At 42.7% G+C, this 22497-nt stretch overlaps 1 protein-coding gene across 1 annotated transcript; it reads left to right on the top strand.

The window, feature by feature from the left end:
• The first annotated feature begins 218 nt into the window (after positions 1–218).
• On the top strand, positions 219–15074 carry mfsd2ab (MFSD2 lysolipid transporter A, lysophospholipid b). Its single transcript, XM_023832141.2, has 14 exons — positions 219–440; positions 2343–2468; positions 3305–3429; positions 8127–8250; positions 8377–8455; positions 8603–8778; positions 9167–9257; positions 9624–9745; positions 9870–9953; positions 12203–12286; positions 12568–12680; positions 12781–12924; positions 13160–13336; positions 13686–15074. The coding sequence occupies exons 1-14, from the start codon at positions 348–350 to the stop codon at positions 13732–13734; spliced, it is 1587 nt and encodes a 528-aa protein (XP_023687909.1). The 5' UTR covers positions 219–347; the 3' UTR covers positions 13735–15074.
• Positions 15075–22497: the final 7423 nt, after the last annotated feature.

Genomic DNA, 22497 nt, shown 5'->3' with positions numbered 1-22497 from the left:
TTTCATGTTCCCTAAATCTCACTTCCATATGAGCTGAGCTGTGGATTGGTATCATGTTGTTGATATATGCGCCAAAACGACGACACTCTGTGCTTGATAAGTATTTACGGAAAATGAATGGAGAACATAAGACCCTAAACTGGAGGAAATGTATGACGAGAGCGTTAGTAAGGATGACGTGCGGGGAGGAGGCGTGGCCGGGGCAGCCGCTACATCAGTAATGAAGCGCGGCTACTCGCCCAGTGTCGCCAGTAGCGTGTGAACCCGCCTTTCCAAGCACGGTTTGAGCGCTGAAATCCTGCAGGAGCCCGTCAATTCAGCATTTCTTACACAATTTTTACAGCAGTATGGTGAGAAGAGAAGGAGATGATACATATTCCGCCACTAATTTGTTACACAAAAAAGGCTTTTGGACGAATAGGAACAAATTTGCCAGTAAGGTAAGTCGACGTATCACTTAGTATGTGGTATTAAAAGGTTAGCGAGTTGTGGGAAAGCAAATTATGGGGAATGTAAGTAGAGCCACTGTATTAATTGTAACTTGGCTGGAGGTAATAACGAGCAGTTCGGTAACTGTGTAGTATGTGAGCCGTATGCCTAACCGGACCGAACGCCTGAGCCCGTTTCATTCAGTCTGAGGGGGAAAAACGCCTTTCTTCCGAGTCTGGATTGGCTTTAAAAAAAAAAAAACCTTAAAGCCGTACGAGATGTTTATGTTTTTAAATGTTTTGTGGTAGTAAAGAGATACTTAACACGAGTAGGTTTTTCTTAGGCTGCCGGGGGCTACGTGTCACTGTGAATGAGTGAATTAGCTTCGCTTAGGTTAGTCAGTCACCAACCCGTTAAAATGTAGTCAAGTCACCTAAACACTCATTACTGTTGGTATTGTAACTAATACTTATGTTATTAATCTTTTACTAATTCTCCTGTATTTTCTTTTATGCCTTTATATTTTTCCCCACGCCTTCCCCACGAGTTCACTTGTTGCCGGTTTAAAATACTACACGGTACCTTCATTGATTTTTTTCCCTTCCCATTGTTATTTATTATGATTTATAATCAGTGTAATAAATGAAAATATGTGCTACGCTGAACATACCACCTCCGTAAAAAGAAAAATGTGTCGGTGCTTAGTTCGGATTCTCCCCGGAGCGAATTTTTTGTGGTTTCCGGCTTGCTGTAGTAAAAAACGATTCTGTAGCTATCGGATGGTAGGTAACTTAACATCTTTGACCTGCTACGATTCCTACGAATGAAACCCGAAGTGTATGCCTTGGAAATATACTGGGATGTTTTAATAGAAACTTTTGTAGCTGTGGTGGAAACCCCATAAAAGTTTTGGATTTAAGGGGTTTTTTAACAGCTAAAACAAACCTGAAAAAAACCCAACATTGAAGAATCACACATTCAACACAACAGTAATTCTTCTGATCCTTATTTTGAGTTGTTGCATTCAAAATGTTAGATCTGCTGATGAGTGGTGCAGACATTGCAGCTGTCTGGAAACGAGCTTGGACCCAGTCCGGTCCATGGGGTATTTTGTTCAGTTTGACTACCATCCAGGCCATCTGTATATTTCGTTGTTCTGTATTAATGTCCGTGGGCCACCTGTCTCCATAAAGTTGTGAGCTATTGTCCAGGTCTCCAACCATGATAATTATGTTACTTCAGTCATCTAGAGGGCACCTTAACTCCTAACACGCATGTGCCCACTGGCACACGTGTACTTTTGTAGTCCACCCATTATATTTGCAGTGGGGGTGGGTGAACAGATTTTATCGACCGGATAGTGACACACAAGTCCGAGAGATCAGAATGTTGTTGGATTTGTCAATCCTGTGGGTGTGTCATGGGCCTGATGTCTGATACCATATTAAACGCCGCAGTGACAAATTGTCAGTTGGCAGAGCTGTTCTGGGAGCAGCGTGCCACGCTCTGGAAGTATACGCGAAAAACTTGGGAGGAAAATGGTGAAATTTCGTTGTCAGTCATGGCATCAGGTTGATGCGGTTTGAGGCGTCCACACAGCTGTGAGTTCTGATAAGTTGGGTCATCCACTCAGTTTCATAAGATTAAGATTACTCTCCCCAACCCTCCCCCCCCCAGAAATGGAGAGCCCAAACCAGGAACACATCCAAATGTCCCGAGGTTAAATGAGTGAGGTGCTGCCAGGCCGGCCCATAAATGTATTAACTTTGCACTGTCTTGGATCCACGCTGTACAAGTACCATGACCTTTGAATAAAGTTTTTTTTTTTTTTTTTTTCCCCTCCGTGGGGTACAGTCATACTTGTTTCCCTACTTCAGACCTCAGTTAACTCTTCTCAATTTGTACCCCCCCAGGGAGAAGAGAAGAAGGGCTTGTCAGTGTGCAATAAGCTTTGCTATGCAGTTGGAGGTGCCCCATACCAGATCACAGGATGTGTGCTGGGATTCTTCCTGCAGATTTACCTCCTCGATGTGGCACAGGTGAGCTCTCGGCCAACATCTCCCCATATACTCCACACACCGTTTTTTGCATACGGTCAAAGCACGCTATTGGTCGTAGTCCTGCTTATAGAAAACGGTCGAGGGGTCGCATACAATTTATTCCATCAGAAATGTATCTGTAAATGTGAAGTCTGAATAGTTTTTAAGATTATCATTTACCTGTAGGCACCCTTTAAAGGAGTGCTGTCTGTTTATAAAGTACTCAGACCTGTAGTGCATCTGTTTACCCAAGACACAGTTGTGGTACAATCTACCAGGCTCCCAAGCCATTCTAGCCGTTACTCTGTTTCGAAATTGGTTGCAAAGGTGCCTTTCCTCAAGTAACTGGCTTTTCCTGGCATGGTTACTCTGTCGTATGACCTTGAGCTTAATGGTAATGACCAGCTCATTTTCCTGTGAAAGGTCTGACCTTAAGTTCAGTTACTGTGCACTGTACGCTTTGAAGCTTTTCTCCTAGATTGCCTCGTCTGTGATGCCATAGGCTGACTCTTGGACATAATTTGAATGCCCCCTTACCAAAAAAAACAGAAAAGCAATTAAATGAATTTATATGCCTTAGCTAGAATGACATCCGTTCAACTCTGTTTTGTTTATGGTGACTTTAAAGCTGCTGGTGTACATTATGGTTTGACCTTTTTTCCATTGGGATTTCTTTGCCTTTGAAGCAGCAGTTTAGGGGACCTTACCTTACACAGCATTATCCTTTGAGTAATGAGTCTGGGTCTAAGGCCCCCACACCTGCGAGTGAGTGAGAGGCGGTTGGTATAACGAGGAATCTTACCCATCCCCCTCACCCCCCCGATTCTTTCCTACAGCTGGATCCTTTCTACGCCTCAATAATCCTGTTTGTGGGTCGAGCTTGGGATGCTGTGACGGACCCCATGATCGGCTTCCTGGTCAGCCGCAGCCCCTGGACCCGCTTCGGCAGGATGATGCCCTGGTACGTGTCCCGCGTCTATGATGCTGCCACCGGTTCTGTACTTTTGGTACTTTGAGCACACGGTACGTCATGTGACGCAGCTTTTTGTCATGTGGCCCGGTCTAGTTTTATGCATACCCATGTCATAGAGCGGGACGTGTGTTTCTGATCCAGGTTTACTTTGTAACGCCCAGTCACCTTAATGTCGCAGGCTTGCAGCCTGAATCACTAAGCCAAATTTCAGTCGTCGGAAGCCATCGGTGAGTCGGTGTCAGCTTGGTTGAACACGGTTGTTCCCCATTGATGCCATTTTGGCCAGTTTAGCATCTTGAATTGCCGTCTGAGCTAGTCAGCTTATCTGAGCGAGCTCTTTGATTGGTCTGTATATTAAGTCGTTTCTAGCCTTGCTGGTCTGCTCCAGCGCCAATGATCATAATCAACAGGAGCCGACGGGAGTGGACCGTTCGCTTGGTGTATACCCAGCGTATGCACTGTACCCTGAGCTGCCTGTGTCACTTAGTGTGCCCTTCAGATTGGCAGTCACAGTGCCCTGAAGAGAGCAACAGAACTGATCTTCAACTTGTGCTGTCTAGAAAAAAAGATTAACTCCTAATAAGTACCTGTGAAGGCATGCTGCAGAGTGGTCAATAGCCAGAGGAAGATTTATTCTGGGGTTTGTGAATTCTGCAACTTCAGCATTGGGGGTTTTTCTGGGATGCCATCTTTGACTGAGAGGCATGCCAGCACTCGGTGAATAGCTATTTTTGTGTTGGGATTTCTGTCGGGAGACTGATTGGGGGGCTGAAGAGGATTGGCTATTCTTAGGATGCTTCCTTCAGTGAGTTTCAGGATTGGCTTCTTACTCGGGTTCATCACCGTGTCCTCAATGTCAGAGGGACTGTATGTGTTCTGCTTCTCAGTCAAAGGACAGCAGTGGTTGCATTTACCTGAGGAAATTTTGCTACACACTATGACGTGAAGCTCTTTCACAAGAAGAACAAATATTTGCATAGTATATGTTCGGTATAAATCCCACCATTTGTATGGTGGGATGGACAGAACTGTCTTTGCTGAAGTGTTGCACTAAGATCCAGTGTTTGTCCCTGTGATTGTATCCATAGAGAGCCTAGGGTGTAATGGCTAAGCAGTTAGTCAGCATGAACATACTGTTCTCATAAACGGTCTTTGGGCGAAATCTGCTGGGATGCCTTCAGCATTGAAATGGCACACGAGACTAAAGCAGCCTCTGTATTTTAGAAGGGAAGACTGACTTGTGCAAACTGATGCCTGTCAGCGTTGTCTGTAAACAAGCGTGTATCGTGGGCTCTCTTTGCTGGGGGGTCGGCTTTGGGGTAATGGGGAAATGATGGGCAAGAAAATTATTTGATCTGATTAGTCTCTTGAGCCAGAATACAGAGCCTGTCTCGGGAATTGGGTGCAAGTGGGTAACTGGCAGTCGCTGTCTTCCAAAGAACAGGATGTTGGGGACCCCCCCCCAGCTCTGGGGGAATGGTGAAGGAAGTGTGTATGTCATCGAGTCCGGTTCCAATGAGATGTGTGGTAATGAGCATCCTGCGCCAAACCCCGATTCCCTCCTGATTATAGATGCGCTGCGGAGAAGCGCTTGTTCCCTGAAGCAGTCCTGACTTGGTTTTAGTGTCTCTTCCCCAGCATGTTTTTCTCCGTACATTTATTCTAAGTTTGATTTAAGGTTTAGTGGTGGACTTGATTGTGCCTTCCAAAAATTATAGTGCTGTCACTCAGAATACAACGTGTGACTCAGAATAACTATTACGCGTTTCATGGGATTTATAAATCAAGTGGTGTCATCACGCATTAAGACTAATTATAAAACGGGAAGATGGCACCTACGGGAAGGGAAGTGTTAAGCCCAAAAAAACTAACAAGAATCACGTGGAACTACATACTTGTGTCCTCTTGTATTCTGAATAAAAATCTACTTAAAAAAAAAACTGAGACTGAAATAAACTTTAAGATGTAAGGGACCGGGAAGCCAAGGCACCAGTTTTTCCCTGTTGGTATGAGAAGAGGAAGTCGTGTTAAGCATGTGTGCTGGGGGAAGGGCTTCACTGTGATTGGTCCAGCCCACAACACACCACTCACTTTCGCCCAATAACGGCTGCCTCGCCCACCCAAAACGTAAGAATGCATGAGGAATCTGGGAGGTTACTACAGTTCAAGCTGCTCCGTCGTGGTCTGACTGCTAGGCTCAGTGTCAATTGGCTGATGTATTAGTGGGGTAATGTGAATCAGCCCTGTGTAACAGCCCACCATCACCCCCGAAGCCTACCCTCCAGGCCTGACAGACACAAGAACCAACTGCCAGGCTGTCCGAAAAAAAGCATGTTCTGTGTATTTGTATGAATTTGACACTGTGTTCATCTGTTACATATGACTCCTTGGTCGCCTTTTGAATTGACTTGTTGTAAGAATTAAGAATTCTGTTCTATTTGTGTCATGCATAACTATTAGTCATTTCACTCTCTTTAGTTTTTCCTTAGTGCCACACGTGTGGCAGTGTTTGGTAGATGGCTGCGTTAAATTTGCGTGTGTGTTGCGTTTCTCTTGTGTTTTGTATAGGAAGCCAGTAGGAACCGATGACTACAGACTTTGGCAATTTATTTTCTGAGCACTGGTAAAATCAGTATTTTCTAAGCAAGAACTTTATTTTTTGTCTCTAATCTGGGCACAGACAGGAAGTCCCAGATCTCCCATGGATAGCAGTGTTCTGTCACTTTCGTCGTGTTAAGTACAATTGACTGCAAGTTGTAAAATGGTTTTAAACAAACACGACTGCTCAGGGGTAGAGTAAGCAAATGCTGGACAAATCTGGACAGAAATAAACCGCAGCAAACGTGCTTGGGTTTCGTTGGAACTTTAAATGCAGCTTATAGAATAAGAGCCGGTTAGTTATGGTTATTGCGATAAACCTCAACTGCCGGTTCGTTAAACACACGTCACCCAGCCGGTCGAAAACTGGTCCGGACAGCTGTCAGTGGCATATCCACCGGCTGGCTGTGTGTAACAGTTTCACAATCTGTGAGGCTTTAATTACACCAGATGTACCTTTTAGCTCCTTGATAATTGCACTTTGAGAGTACGGTTTTTGTTACAGAAATCCGTTATGCCACGCCGTCTCTCCCAGTAGTGGAAGTAGGCAATTGAGTAATGTATGAATGATGCAGTGTCACGGTAAACTGATCGTAAGGTGGGGTTGGTTAAATAAAACGAATGGGATACAGTTACTCTAATTACTCAATGCTGCGCTTTGATTCTGATCAGTGTTTACACGCAGCCTGTTAGAGGATAGATGTGGGAAGATCTTCCCCATGTGTGGAATAGCTTTGTCACGTTGCGGTGGATGACTTTACACTCCAGGGTTGTGTTTTTTTTTTTTCTTTCTGGCCGTGGAGCACTAGAAACGTACCATACCAGTGTGTGATCTAAAGCTAGATGTCCTCCTGTACTTGGTAACGGCTTACCAGTGTACTTTTGTAAGGGATGTGTGTAACTGCGGTTGTACCCTGGGGTGGAGGTAAGCCCAGAGTAGGACTCTTACGCATTTCCCGACACGTACTCAAATTTTTTTACGTGATGCACTGAACTCACGCCTTTGAGATGTGGAAGAAAACTGTAACGGCTGGACAAAATATTACCACAGTACAAGAAAAATGTACCAGTACCTGATCATCCCACTACTGAGCAACCTGCTGTCTCATCTGTCTGCCAGTAATTTAGTCATGTGCTTTCATCAAGGGTCATGCAACACCGGATGGTGTTTTGGTCACAGATCCAGAGTAGATTAGCAGTGTAGAGAGACCTCTGTGCCGGCTAGTGACGTAAGCAGTTGTGTCATGTCTCTACTTGCCGCCATCCAGTCTGTTTCCATTATGAGGGAGTGTGGCCTCTGAGGAAGTCGGCAGTGGGGGTTGCTTCAGTGTTTCCATGGCGCTCACGTTTTACGCATGAAGACATTTCTGGCCTTTGTTAGGGGAAGTGCTCCCCGGAAAGTCAGCGGGGACAAGCGGGAAATGTTCTGGTCAGGACAGAAGAGGGAAGAGGCTGATGAGGTTAATTGGCACACTTTTGCATTGTAAATGCTGGGAATGTAATGATCATCTGGAACATGTTACAAAGGAAGTGACTCAGAGTATGATGTTAGACTGAAGTTATATTGCAGAAGGATCTGTTTTGATATAATATGTGGAATAGTGCAGGTTTGTGGTTTGACCTCACACCAGAAGGTTGTGCATTCAAATTCCAGGGACTGCACCTGTGCTTTTCCCAGATTATTTTGTTTATACACTGTTAAATTTATGGGTATTTACAAGCCTTGCCTTGATAAGCTGGTTTGGCTGCATCTAACCAAAAGCAATTTGGTTTTGAGTTTTATAACACAAGTTCCTCTGGTGTCTGTTCCTTGGAATGCATAATTAACAGTTGAATCATTTTAATTTTGTCAGATTCTAAAGCTTCTATAGCTCAACAAGTAAAGCGGTGTTATACCAACACAAAGGTTGTGGATTCATATCCTAGGGGGTGTGTTTCAGGTAAATGTGTAATGCATTGTGATTTTGCTTCAACTTTGACCAACTTTGTTTAGTTTTTTTTTGTTGTTTTTCACACACCTTGTCATTGCATTAACTTGTCATTAACTTCTGGCTCATTCATCCAGTTGTCTCATTCATCTCCCTCAGGATCGTATTCTCCACTCCTCTGGCGGTGATGTCCTACTTCTTGGTCTGGTACGTCCCCCCTGTCGAGAAAGGCAAGGTCGCCTGGTACCTGGTATTCTACTGCATCTTCCAAACTCTACAGACGGTGAGTTTCAAACATCTGCCCGCCTGGCCCCATTCCCCATTTTGCGTCAGTGTATTGTGTTACTTGGCCTGTGTAGGGGCTGGATAGTCCACCCTGATGACTGAGGTCCTGTTTCACTCATCACAGTGCTTCCACGTTCCCTACTCCGCTCTTACAATGTTCATCACCTCCGAGCAGAAAGAGAGGGACTCCGCCACTGCATACCGTAAGTCGCAGTGGAACTGAGCGATGCAAGCCCCTTATCACAGCGCTATCGCCGTATTTCCAGGCATTCCTAGATAATTCAGGTTGTCTCCAGTCATTATCTGATTATGGGTCCTCTCACTGATTCGTGTTTCCATGTATCTCACAGGAATGACAGTAGAAGTAATGGGAACACTGGTGGGCACAGCAATCCAGGGCCAGATAGTGGGAGGAGCCAGTGCTCCTTGCATCCCGGTGACGACTGACAGCGTCCAGGAGTTCAACTCCACCAGCCTGCAAGTTGGCCTGGATGTCAACGTCTCTCATATATCTCTGGACCAGACGGTACGAGCTCTTTAAGCTGCTTTGTAGCAAAGTTCTCCTGTTGAACACAACTTTTCACGTCACTAGCCGGCACAGAGGTCTCTCTACACTGCTAATCTACTCTGGATCTGTGACCAAAACACCATCCGGTGTTGCATGACCCTTGATGAAAGCACATGACTAAATGGTTTTGTGTAAATGCTTTTAATCATTCCACAGTATGTCTGCTTTCCTCACTTTAGTACTTTTTGCATGTCAGCATGTTGCTTTTTTGCATATTAATTACGGACACTATTTACTGATAGCTTGTGACATCACTATTTTTAATCACAAGGCCTGCTACAGGCATGCCTATTTTTTTGCTATAGTAAAATGACGCTCCCTCCCTATTTCCTTCCGCCCTCGGCAGAAAACAGCCTACATGATCGGCTCCGCTGTCATCTGCGGCATCTACGTCATCTGTGCAGTCATTTTGTTCTTTGGCGTGAAAGAACACAAAGGTAAGAGAGGTTTCCTTCCTTTCTGTTGTTCCAGCTACGCGTCCATCCTGCTTACGTATGATGAGTACAGGCATCATGTCCCTCACCATTCCCACAATGCTGGCAGCCCTCCCATTCCAAGCAGGAGCAAATGTAGGCCTGATTTGGCTCACCATGAGACTGCTGGACTGCATGGGCCAGAGGCTCTCGTGTCCTTGACTAAGCGTGTTGTGTTTCTGAAGCACAAGCCGACCGGCAGCCATGAAATCCCACACTGGGCAGGCTGGAATTAGTGCATGCTGGGGGTGGGGTGGGCTGGGGCGTTGAGCAGCCACATTTTCCAATAGCTATGTACACTGAATTCTGGTAATTTCTTCCCCTTCTCAGAAATGGGCCGATCAAAGTCGGACCATTCCATGTCGTTCCTCCAAGGGCTGCGCCTGGTCATGAGTTATGGGCCTTACACTAAGCTTGTCATGGGTTTCCTCTTTACCTCCCTGGCATTTATGGTACGTTCTGCCTTGACTTTTAAACTTAGTGTTACGATATGACATCCTCCACAGGCTGCCACATGATGCAGCTTCTTTTGCAATCTTGTCGGCTAACGTTTTGCTTTTGTCTGCCCCTGAACAGCTCCTTGAAGGAAACTTTGCACTGTTTTGCAGCTATACATTGGGCTTCAGAAATGACTTTCAGAACATTCTCCTTGTTATTATGGTAAGACAACATGCTAACATTGTTGTGAGACCGACTGAAGGTAACAGTAGATTCAGTGCTGCCAAAAAAAGGGTTATTCTAATTCTGGTACAGGTACAGCTTTTATGGAGCAAAGCCTCTTTGTATGATCTTGCATGAGGTTCCCAAATCATTCATTTATCACGCTCCATTTTATAATATCTACTTAACTTTTACAATGCTAGCTGTAAACATACTGCCCCTCACTTGGCGCTCTCAGCCTCAGCAGATGCCGTTAGTCATTTAGATGTCAATAAAAGAGGGGGGGGATGTTACGGAATCGGATTTGTGGTTAACGTTAGCAAGTTAGCTAACGTTAAATAGCTAAAAGCTAAATTACATAGCAAAGCTTAACTTCACTTCTAATTTAGCACAATAAAATGTACAGTGCAGCACAAACATCAACATTTACACTTTAATATTGTTGTCGGATCCAGTAAAAATTAATTAGTGGGTAGTGAATGTCCAGTCCCGCTGTTAATTAAAAATGTCCGTGGCACTGACCTGTCAGTCAAAAACTTATTAGCCAATGGGGACGCGTCCCTGAAAAAGTTTGTGTCAGAATTGTAAGCAAAAAGTCAGGGAGCACAAGTGAGGAAGCTGGCAGCGTAAACAAAGGAAAACTGTGTTTATTATTCTTATATCTTGTACTGACACTTTCTTGCATCTTTGTGGTCTTGCCAGCTAATTTCATTGTCCAGGCAACTGTACAATGACAATAAAAAGTCTTGAAGTCTTGAAAGGAAAACATTATCAAAAGACCAATCGTGTTTGCAAGTTATAAATTTTACTTTTGAGATGACATTTCTTTTGCTTCAGTTTTTTTTTTTCTTCTTGAAGCCTTGTTTTTGCTTGATGTTAAAGTTTTGCTTGATAATATTGGCACAAATCTGATTCCATAGGGATGTAACCCAACAGAACTCATTTTGCGAGTATGTTGAAGGGGAGTTGGTTTTCCGAGAAACCACGCACTTTGTTGTATTGTGGGACAGCCTCTAGGTTGCCATGGTATCCGATTGTTTCCTTTCAAATACACTCCGGTTTTGTGTTGAAAGCAGGCTTTCTAAGCTGGAGCTTGTCTGGCTGCCCCTTTTATTGGAGGGAGGCTGGGGAAAGTGAGGTTGAAACTGATTGCATGGTGGGAAGCGATGGAACCTGACCCTCACCTGGCCTGGCAGAGTCTTGTCCTCCGTTACTTAAAAAGCAGGGGGGTGAGAGTGGCTCAGTGGATTAGGATGCAGTGCCTGTGATTGGAAGGTTGTTAGTTCAAATCCCAAGGGTGACAGAGTGATGTCACCATTGGCCCCATGAACGAGGCCCTTAACCCGCAGCTGCTCCAGGGTCTGACCCTGCCTTCTCAATTGCATGTTGCTTTGCATAAAAGTGGCTGCAAAGTAAATAATGATGTAAATGAATTCATCAGCCTAAAGACGCCGCATGGTGTTTCAGGAGTGCTTGGAAATATAGATTATCTCAGGCATTTGTCGCCAAACGACGTCGCGGTCATTTTCTTAGCTCCTTCTCGGCTAACTCGTTTGCATCTGTCTGTGTGCCTTGTGATGGGTCAGCAATTCCTGCAGATGTCTTTCTGGTCCAAGGCGTAATAAATTGGAAATTACATTTATGCTGTCATCAGCGATGTCAGGGTTCTTCATAAGACTTTCAATTTCCTAGAAATTTCACTTGGGTGTGGAGGGATTTCTTGTTCCATTGTTTCAGTAAGATATCCTGTGTTAATAACGAAGCTTAACACTGGAGTCCTAAAACTGGTTTAGTTGCCTGCAACCAGGGTCATTATTGTTAACAAAAACTAAAATAAAGCATTTTCATAAACTGAAATAAAATTAGATCCGAAAAATAAACAACTAAAAATGAAAACTGTAAATATTGCTTCCAAAATTAACTGAAATAAACACTAATGTCAAACACTTTCCTTTACAATTTTTAAATATTTAGTTAAGAGTAATTTCTTTAGTGACCAGTAATAATACCTGGGACATTTTGAGAACTGTGTATTCATGTAGGCTTCTCTAAAGACCAGGCCCATAAAATAGCTGTACAACTTTTCAGTCTGTCCCTAGAAATATAATTTCTAAACCTGAAACGAATAAATATATAAAAACTAAATGGAAATGTACCACAAGGAAAACGAAATGAATGATTTCAAATGAAAATGTAAAAATAGCTTAAAGTGGCTGGGACTGTGGCCCTTAATCTGCGACCTTTTCCAGCTCTCTGCTACCCTGACCATCCCATTCTGGCACTGGTTCCTGACGAAGTTCGGAAAGAAGACTGCAGTGTTCCTAGGCACCGCGGTGAGTACCGGCACATCTTTGCCAGAATTTTCCCCTACGCGTTGAGCGTGAATTACATGACACATGCCCTGAAGTGTTTAGACAATCGTGAATTTATAGCCTGTTTATGCTGTCAGTGTGCTGACTGATGCCTTTTTTTGGCAGCCTGTGAAAATGGCAGTCACTAAATCCTAATCTTAATTCGCATTCCATAGTCAGGATTTTACAAGCACAGCAGAGCCTAGGATTGACGGGGAATTCTGGGTAAAGTTTTCCCTGTATTTTGTTTTGCGCCCATCTAGTCAGTCATTCCTTTCATGATCCTGCTGGTCTGTGTGAGGAGCAGCCTCATTGTCACATACGTGTTGACCTTCGCCGCTGGTGCCAGTGTGGCTGCTGCCTTCCTCTTGCCATGGTGAGTTGGAGCCCGGACTGGGACACTATTAAAGTGTCTGTGTGGGGTTCTTCCAGTTGTGCCCAACCCAGGCCACACGAGTCCCTCCCTCTGCCCACAGGTCCATGCTCCCTGATGTGATCGATGACTTCCAGGTGAAGAACCCGGGCTCTCGCGGCCACGAGGCCATCTTCTACTCCTTCTACGTCTTCTTTACCAAGTTCGCCTCTGGCATCTCCCTGGGCATTTCCACCCTGAGCCTTAAGTAAGAGAATTTAGAAGTTTTATTTCAGTTTGGCAGACTGCTGCATGTCTGGGCCGCAGTGAGAGATGCTTGATATTGAATAAGAAACGATTCATTCAGACACTTTGCGTAACCTGGAATATCTGTGGCTTTTACAGTTACATATTACACGCTGTTTTTGGCCATTTTGTTGACATAATCTGTAGAAGTCGCAGCTCCCTCATGAACAGATTCCTTATGCGCCTCTGTCCTTCAGATTCGCAGGGTATGTGACCAGAGGCTGCTCTCAGCCAGACGCCGTGCACTTAACCCTCAAGCTACTGGTCTCGGCCGCACCCATCGCGCTCATCTTTCTGGGCCTCCTCATTTTCTTGGTGTACCCCATCAACGAGGAGGTCCGGCAAGGCAACCGCAAGCTGCTGCAGGAGCTCAGGTGAGGGGTCTTGCTCCCACCCCAGCCCAGCCGATTTGGTTGGATCTTGTTGCTCGATTTAGGGTCTCTAGGGTGTCCAACATTAACTCCTTTGGCAGCTGCTGATTTAAAGGCTGAGCTTATGTCCCAGATCCTGCACATTCACATCCCAGAAAGCTGACTCCTGTTGGTCTACCTTAATTGCTTCGTTAAATGTTTAACCAATAGACTATCGGAAGACCGAATCAATTTTGCATACGCGGTCCGTATAATGATGCCGAATGAAGCTCATTGAGCACATAGTCTGGTAACTACAACCAAAGCTACTACTTGTTGGTGACTGACCTACATGCTTGCTGTGGATTTGCAGGGAAAGCCAACCGGACTCTGAGGACTCTACTGAGCTGGGAACTGTGTAGGATGCAGGCCACACCTCCAGCGGAGTACTGCAGGGAGGGTGGGGGGCTTTGTCATGGGTGTTGAGCACAAAGTGCTCAGCCACATCAAAGGCATTGTGTGGTTCACCAACCACCCCACCCCCGCCAGAGACCTTTGGGGGTCAAGGTCACTCGGGCTTCTCACTACATGGACCAGAACCCATTGAGAAATTGTGAGCCCTTACAGACAAAATGCCAATGTTACAAAAGAAGTTTTTTTTTTTTTTGCGGAGGGGTAAGGGGATTGATTACAATTCTTTTTTTAGTATTCTGGAAATGGCCACAGTTTCCACCAACTGTTACATGCCTCATGCCTACAGTTCTCAGGCAGAAGTACTGGACGAAACTTGTGCTTCGGAGAAGGTCAGCTGCGATGAACGGAAGTGCACACACCCAGCGTCAGTGCATCTTCAAGAGCCAAATGCCTTCTGGGAAACTGGAAACTTTAAAATATATGCAAGAAATGTGAAGTCATTCAAGCTGATCTATTTTTTTTTCTCCCTTCATTTGTATTTCTATGCTCAACTTCATTGAGTTGTGGGAAACACCTGGGAAAGACGTTTGACAGTGGGTGTCATTCCGGATATCCCACTCCGCTGTATTACATACAGTGACGTTTGGCAGTGGGTGTCATTCCGGATATCCCACTCCGCTGTATTACATACAGTGACGTTTGGCAGTGGGTGTCATTCCGGATATCCCACTCCGCTGTATTACATACAGTGACGTTTGGGAGTGGGCGGCATTCCGGATATCCCACTCCGCTGTATTACATACAGTGACGTTTGGGAGTGGGCGGCATTCCGGATATCCCGCTACGCTGTATTACATACAGTGACGTTTGGGAGTGGGCGGCATTCCGGATATCCCGCTACGCTGTATTACATACAGTGACGTTTGGGAGTGGGCGGCATTCCGGATATCCCGCTACGCTGTATTACATACAGTGACGTTTGCTGTATCTGTTTCTCCTGCAAGATTTTTAAATTAAATGTAATTGTCATTTTTATGGCAGGCATAATCTACTACATTTAAACTTAAGAGGGTGGGAAAAAATTTGAATTGGCTAATGTGCCCCTCCTTTGCAGTTGAATAAACAAACACTAATTTCCCACTCAGCTGGGACTGTAAAACTAGGGGAAAAAATGTTTTGATAGAAGGCTGTTGCACATTTTTACGTGTATATATTTTGTATGTAAATTTGTATATATATATATATAATATTTTGTAACTATAGACCCCAATGTGGAAATAATTGATTTATGTTGTAGTGAATTTTGTGACATAAATAACTGTTAATAAATGACAAGATTCATATGAAAGCAATGTTTCTTTCATATGAATGCCCCCCCCCACACACAGTGATGTACATGTGAGCTGATTGGTATAACCAGCCCCTTTGAGAAAAGCTGGAGTGTATTTTCACTTATTGACACAAGGTGGCAGCAATGACAATGTTGAACACTGGGTTCACTGCAGGCTATTGTACATTGCAGATGGAAGTTTAACTGATGGGGGGTTTGTTTAAAACAATTACATTTGTGCAGGGGCTTGTTTGGTAAAAGTGGTCATACTTTCCACTGAATGTTGATATTCACACCAGGGTGGTTTAGTGATTTCTAATTCCCCGTTAAATCCAGTTGTTAGAAGCTGTAGGCCAAATTTATCTTTAGATGAATGTCAATACCAAGAATGCAAAGACTGTACTTGTGGTCATGGCGTGACCAGTCTTGCTAACATCCTTCCAAGAACAAAGTTGGAGTGCAATAAATCATGTGATTAGTTTTGTTTGGCGAGGATGCAACTGATGCGTCCTTGACATTTCAGGTGGAGCAAGAATGACATCCTGGGATTTTTATTGTCCTCTGTACTTTTGTTTTTAGTATTGGAACTGGTCTTTGGCAATGGAAGATAATGTCAAATGGGTACATGAGAACACAAGTGTAGCAGAGTACACACACGCACATTGGGAAGCCCCCTATGTCTCCCTAAGAGATCTTAACTGCTGGTCAGTTGAGCTGTCCATAGTCTCCCTAGCATAAATATTAAACAACCCACAGATGGTTTTAAGACTGCTAAATCAATCTGCTGATTTAGTCAGGCACAATACCAGCAGGATACTCAGTCGAGCATTTAAATAAACCAGTAAGGTCTATTAGTTTAATTTGGAATAAAATGTGGTGGAATACATGTCTGAAGTTCCATAATATTTTTAGGTTGCAACGAAGTTAGGTCATTGCCCTCCACAAAGATTTAAGGGTCTGTTCTTAGTATTTAAATGTAATTGTCTTTTTTTATTTAGGCGACTACAGGTTCAGAATCACTTTTCTTGTCAAAGTAATGTGACATTTACAAGGAATTTGTGACATTTGACCTAACATTTTGTTCCAATACAATCAAGATAATAAATACTAAAACTGTGAGCACAAAAGAAAGTACTAGTATAAAGTATTAATAAAAGCCCTACTACAATTATACTATATATATATATATACTGATTTATGAATTATATACTTACTGATTTATGAATTATATACTTACTGATTTATGAATTGAAAGAAAACATGTTTTAGTTTTTTCATTGATCAAATAGACAGATGATGACATTGTACAAACATTTTTAATATTTAAAAAAAATATTTTCCCCTCCTGTTTACAGGCTATCCCCCAGTAGTAACTGGGTACTGTACCTTGCTCATGACTGCTACTGGCACACTGCTTGTCAGCTGCCCACTGCTCCTTCACAGATGGGTCACATGCAGAGGTCACATAGTTGTGGTGCACTTTGCATTGTGCTGTGGTGACAAATAATTACTCACTACAGTAATAATAATAATAATAATAATAAGAAGAAGAAGAGTAGTAAAAATTGTTAAATACAACTACTAGTAGCAACACGAATTGTAATTAAGAATATTAATAATATACGCATACATGCACATATTTTATTATATTTTTAAATAATTAAGTGTATGTCCTAATTTAATAAGAGAGAAATTCCGCCTTTTTTTACGTCTGAAGGTGTAATAAAATTACGTCTTTATGCATGAAAAATCGACATGTTGATTTTTTGCATCCAAAGGCTTGCAACGTCTTGACGGCTTGACGTCTCTGGCCGTTAATATTTGACGTCTTTAGGCATAAAGTTTTAAGACGTTTTGGCCCCGTTGGCCTTCCATAGTGAATTTCCGACTCGTAGAGAATAATCGAACGCAGGTGCCCTTAACCCCCCCCCCCCCCCCCCCACATACTGGTCCCCTGAGTAAGGGGGAGTAACCCCCCCCCCCCCAAATGCAGATGCTCCAGTGGTGTCAGGTAAATGCCTGAGCTTTGCTTAGACACAAACTTTGCTCTCAGCTTTATGTAAACCTGTGTCTATGTCTCCCAGGAGAGCATGATGGGATATGAGAAAAGAAGAGCAGCACCAATGTATCTGTACTCGTACTTGTGCAAATGACAATTAAAATATCATTTAATTTTATTTAATTTGAAGTGGTCTGAAGCCCGCCCCTGCTCCGTGCGTGTGCAGACCCCATGGTCCCCCATGTTGTGTGTGGCACCGGCGTCTCCAATCTGCCGATTGTGTGTGATTGTGTGTGCCCTCCCACAAACTGTCCGTCTGTCCAGGGTGTTCACCTGTCCCATGCTTCCCGGGAAAAGCTGCCAAACTCGCTGTGAGCCTGTCCTCGACAAGCAGGTGGCAGACTATTGTCTTTTGATGATCTATTTCCTAGCAATTTATGGAATGTTAGACGATTAAAATGCTGCTGTGAGAATTAATTGGTTTTGGTTTGATCTGGTCGTCAAGGATTCACCTTAGACATCCACATGCCAATGCATAACTAAATTATAATCATAACCAATTTATATATCACTTTTCCTTACAAATGTGTTTCACATTAAGTTAAAAATCCTTGGCATCTATAAACTCATAAAATCATAAATTTAACAGCCCCGAGATGAAGGTCGACCCATGACTGAGTAGCATACATAACAAATAAGTGCGCGCCTGTAGTACATAACGTGGTCCTATAGGAACATGTGGCAGATTTTACTTTTGACGTCTTGAAGGACGCATGGAGGGTGGAGCGGAATGGAGATCAGTAAGGAAAGTTTGGAACTTACCCACTGCGCATAGTGACGTTGGAATGACATCTTTAATATGTCGTTTTTGGACGTCCAATTTTGGTCCACTGAAGGGGTTGTTTTGTAACGCCAGGCGACGTCTTTTTTTGACGTCTAATGAACGTCTAGTATTGACGGCCGTGGGACCTCCATGTATGGGCTATTTATAGTCCAAATGTGGTCGTTGTGGACGTCTTATAATACCAAAAGCAGACTAATTTTAGACAATGTGTATGTCGTGTCTCGACTAAATTCATATATAAATGAACAATTTCACCATGCTTTCAATTAAAACTTAAATTTAAATAACGTATTACTGCGACGGGCAGATGGAGGTATCGCGAACAGAGAAACACGGAGATTACTCTGTCGGAGAACATCCACTCAATTAATAATCCGTACAAGGATTACATCAGGCACCCAAAGAGCACCAAACATAATTATATGTAAGAAACACAAGGTTGTCGGACAACGAACTGTAAGACGCATCCACGGTGGGACATTTATGTAAGCTAATTACACACGAGGATCAGACCGGGTACACACAAGACACATGTAAACACATGCGCAACAATAAGGAATTACCTATTAATTAACAATAACAGCAACAACACAACAATGGCTATTTACAACTGCACGCGGGGCATGCTGGGACATGAGCCCAGCCGGTGCTACAGTGTATACAACAGAACAGTACAGAGCTAAAGTATCATGAAAAGTAGTTTCCCCAAGCGAGCTCGATGGGCCGAATGGCCTCCTCTCGTTTGTATATTTCTTATGTTCTTATGTAAGTAAAAAACATAATTTAGCATTAACCTGGTTTAGCAAGCTGGATGTTAATTTGTTCGACCGGGCATCAAGCTGCTGCCAGATTTTGAAATCCCGCGTTCTGCACGTGCACAAAAGTGTCCGCGAGGGATGTGGATAAAACTGTTACAGCTGCTCTGCACTACTCAGTTTTCACATGGTTTTCAGAACGAACATAAAAAACAATGCACGATATAATTTATTGTCATATCAGCGCAAATGCACATAAAATACGTACGCATTGGCATAATAAATCATGTTTGTTTCGAAATAATCATCTGTATTCACATTTATTATGTTGATAACAACAGTGTTGATATTTGTAAATAAAACTATATTTCCTGCACCTGTCATAGTCGTCCAAATAACGTCAAAAAAATTACGTTCAAATGTTGAATGTCATATTGACGTGCAAGTTGGGTCATGGATGGACGTTCAAATTGTGGACCTAGTTTGGACGTTGTATAGATGTCCAGAATTGGTCATGGACTGACGGACCTAATATAGACATGATCTGCACGCCTATCCGACGTCCAATGTTTAGTGGGTAGATGTCAGCAGGCGCATTTTGCAGCTTGTTTTGTTTGGTGGGAAGCCGATGCGGCTGATCTAAGATCAGAATACTTTCGTAATCTTGTGAGAACCCTGACAGCACTATTCTGGAAAAGTTTTAATTTTCTAAAAGTAATAAAAAAGAAAGCCACAGAAATTTATGGCGATACAACAAACACTTGAATAAGCCATCTTATCACCTGCGGAAAAAATCGGTTCTATTTTTCCGAATTAATTACATAATCGTCTTGTTTTTACGAGTAATATTTTTTTCTGTTTTACTTTCTGTTTTCCCACCATGTATCTGTTTAGTTTAATCCGCTTTTATTTCTATCTTGGTTTCACACGTTGGGAGAAATTCAAGTTTTTGAGTAGCAACTTGGCGCAGGCACCTCAAGATTTTCGATTTGTTTAGGCGTAAAGCCACTTTCGACCTGCTTGACATTAAAGTGTTTCTCCTGGATCCGTTGATAGAGTATGACATGCGGAGGCGGATCTACATTGGGGCATGGGGGGAGCAGGTCTTGCCCCACATCTTCCCCCTAAACTTTTCAGTTGCTAAAACTGTAATCATACAATCGCCACTACGTCCATAAGTTGCTCAAATCACTGAAACAAATGGGACATGGAGAGAAATCAAATAAATGCAATCTTAGGTCCTGCAAAATCTTCGCTAGGGAACTGCGCTAAAACGCGCTGACAGCGCGAGCCTGCCTGCGCGCGGGTGCGGAGTAGAAGAGCCACTGAGCTGCGCTGCGTCTTCGAGCGAAGTCTTAATTAGGTCTAACCAAACACCCGAATTTAAGACAAAGTTAAATCAGTAATGCATGTTAAGTATGCTAAATCAGCAATGTATGGCTCGTATGCTAATGGAAATTCAACAATTAGTTACTGTGATGTTAGCCAAAAGTAAGCTGAAGTCGCTCACTAAACGGAGTTCAAACACATGATTTCTAGGAGCATTTAGATTTAATGACCTGGCTTTCGTTTTAGTAAAAAGACATAAAGAGCCGCAAAACACTAGTATGTTTGAACCCATAACACAGCAGTAGGTTGCCAGTGGGGACTGTAGGGTGTGAGTGCAGCTTTTCAGCTTGGAAACTTGTGAAAAATCACATGCGCCATACAACCACATCACATGACCGTCTGATGAATCTGGCTCTTTTCAACATTGAGAAACAGCGTGCAAAAGAACTTACAGTAATTTGGATGTGTTTGTTTTTCTGCATAGCACAACAACCATCGCCTTAAGCTGTCATAAAAAATGTGATCAGACATGGCCAGATGCGTAGCGCAGAGCCAGCAAGAGCTGCGCAGTTTTTCACACGAACAGTTGTTCCAACTGTCGATCATTAAGATAAACTTCGGGAAGTGTCTATTACCGTTTTTCTTGATTGCTTTGGCACATTTCATAAAACATACCTAACAATTAAGTTCTCAAGATTATAAGAACATTTATCAAACCAATTCATGCATACAGCAAAGCACTATGGTTTAGCTGCAAAGCCTGTACTTATCCAAAACAAATGTCTGAAAAGCACATAATTCCACCAATGAATTAATCAGTGCCAGCAAAATGAAAAGTACAATAAGCATCGTTTTAACCATGAGAGTCAAAATGCTTAGATATATCGTCAGTTTGTCAGTGTAAGTATGCTCCTGAGCTCCATAATTCTGAATGAGTTGGTTCCCACTTTCTCATTGTCACTGATTGATCATTTTTCTTTAGCAAATTGATTGATTTGGAACAATTCGCAGATGACAACATTTCCAAAATAAGAAGTATAATCCCCACACCATAATGTAGGTATGTTACAAAAAAATCCAAACCCCCCATATAACAGAAAATCTTTTGTTCTTAATGTATTTTAAACAAAGGCTGTGATCTTAAGTTGAGAAATTTAAAGAAATTGAATAAATTATGTAAATAATTTAAATAAATTCAAAAAAAAATAATCAATTTGTTTTATAAGCTGTTTTAGTGAAAAAAGCCCTGCAGGAATGCACAAAATATCAGTGAAAGATCTCTCATAACAAACACACTTGGTCATCTACAATGTAAACAAACGCGCTTGACGAATCAGGTTGCAGTATAGCAGTCAAGTGACCTCTGGGGCACCTCATTACCGTGACCGCTCAGTAGGGAAAGCTTTCGTTCGCAAGCAAAACCATTGACTTCGCAACTAAGAATTCTCACGAAATTTCACACAGACATGGTTGAATAAATGATATATCAAATCTATAGGATTTTATTAAAAATCTATTTACCTCTAGTGATTTTGAAGCGATGCCTTTGAGAAGTAATTTATCGGTAATTTTGCAACGGGAAAAGGAAACACTTCTGACCGGTCAACAACAAAAATTCGAAATCGAGGTTGTGACGAAAAATGTGAACTATGTCATCTATAAGCGTGTGCACCTGGAACTTTAAAGATAAACCTACCGTTCAACTTTTTCCGCGGCTATGCTATTCCCCGCATCCACCAAACTCGTGATGACGTGAACACACCTGCGCGGAAGAGCGACGCAGCGGGAATCAGGAGTTTGTAACATACCTACATAATGTTACTTCTGCACAGCAGAATATCATTTCTCTTTGCCTCACACAAATTTCCAAATGTTTTAATACACATATATGCAAATAGTTTTGTACAATTGTCATCGTTTGGCATAATTATCAGTGGCTTTAAGCTTTAATCTAATCTAGTTTCCCACTGTAATAATTTTACACCCAAAACAATATATGTATGTGATCAGCTTGTTAGCCACCCCATACAAAAAAGTTAAATAAGCTGTCAAAAAGATATATTCCATAAATTGCAGTGATACAGCATTGTTGTGTTTCTGGTTTCCACAGTATATTTTGTTGTCATTTTGTTGTTCTTCAGCAAACACGGCGTGTGGAATCACACGAGTCGGCCTAAATGCATTTCAGATGCATCAGTTTATATCCGTGCAGCATGCCGTACTAAATCAAAATGTGTTTTTTAAATAATATCAGGGTTTCTAACTTTGGTCAGCTGGCTGGAGTGAGATTCAAGTCTGTACACACATGCACACGCATTTGCACGTATGTCACAGTTTTATTACCTTGTAAATAGTCTGTAGGGTTTGCAAACTACCCCAACGCTTTTAATGGAGCTAGTTTCAGTTTTGTAATGGAATAATATAGATTTGCCGTAATATTTCTTGCATGAGTGCCACGCCAGGTATGGAAGTTGGCAACTCTGTAATACAGAAGCTCAAAGAAAACACGTGACT

This window comes from Paramormyrops kingsleyae, chromosome 23 (assembly GCF_048594095.1).
Source record: "Paramormyrops kingsleyae isolate MSU_618 chromosome 23, PKINGS_0.4, whole genome shotgun sequence".
In the NCBI taxonomy this organism is placed as follows: Eukaryota; Metazoa; Chordata; class Actinopteri; order Osteoglossiformes; family Mormyridae; genus Paramormyrops; species Paramormyrops kingsleyae.
This window is presented reverse-complemented; position numbering and strand designations above follow the sequence as displayed.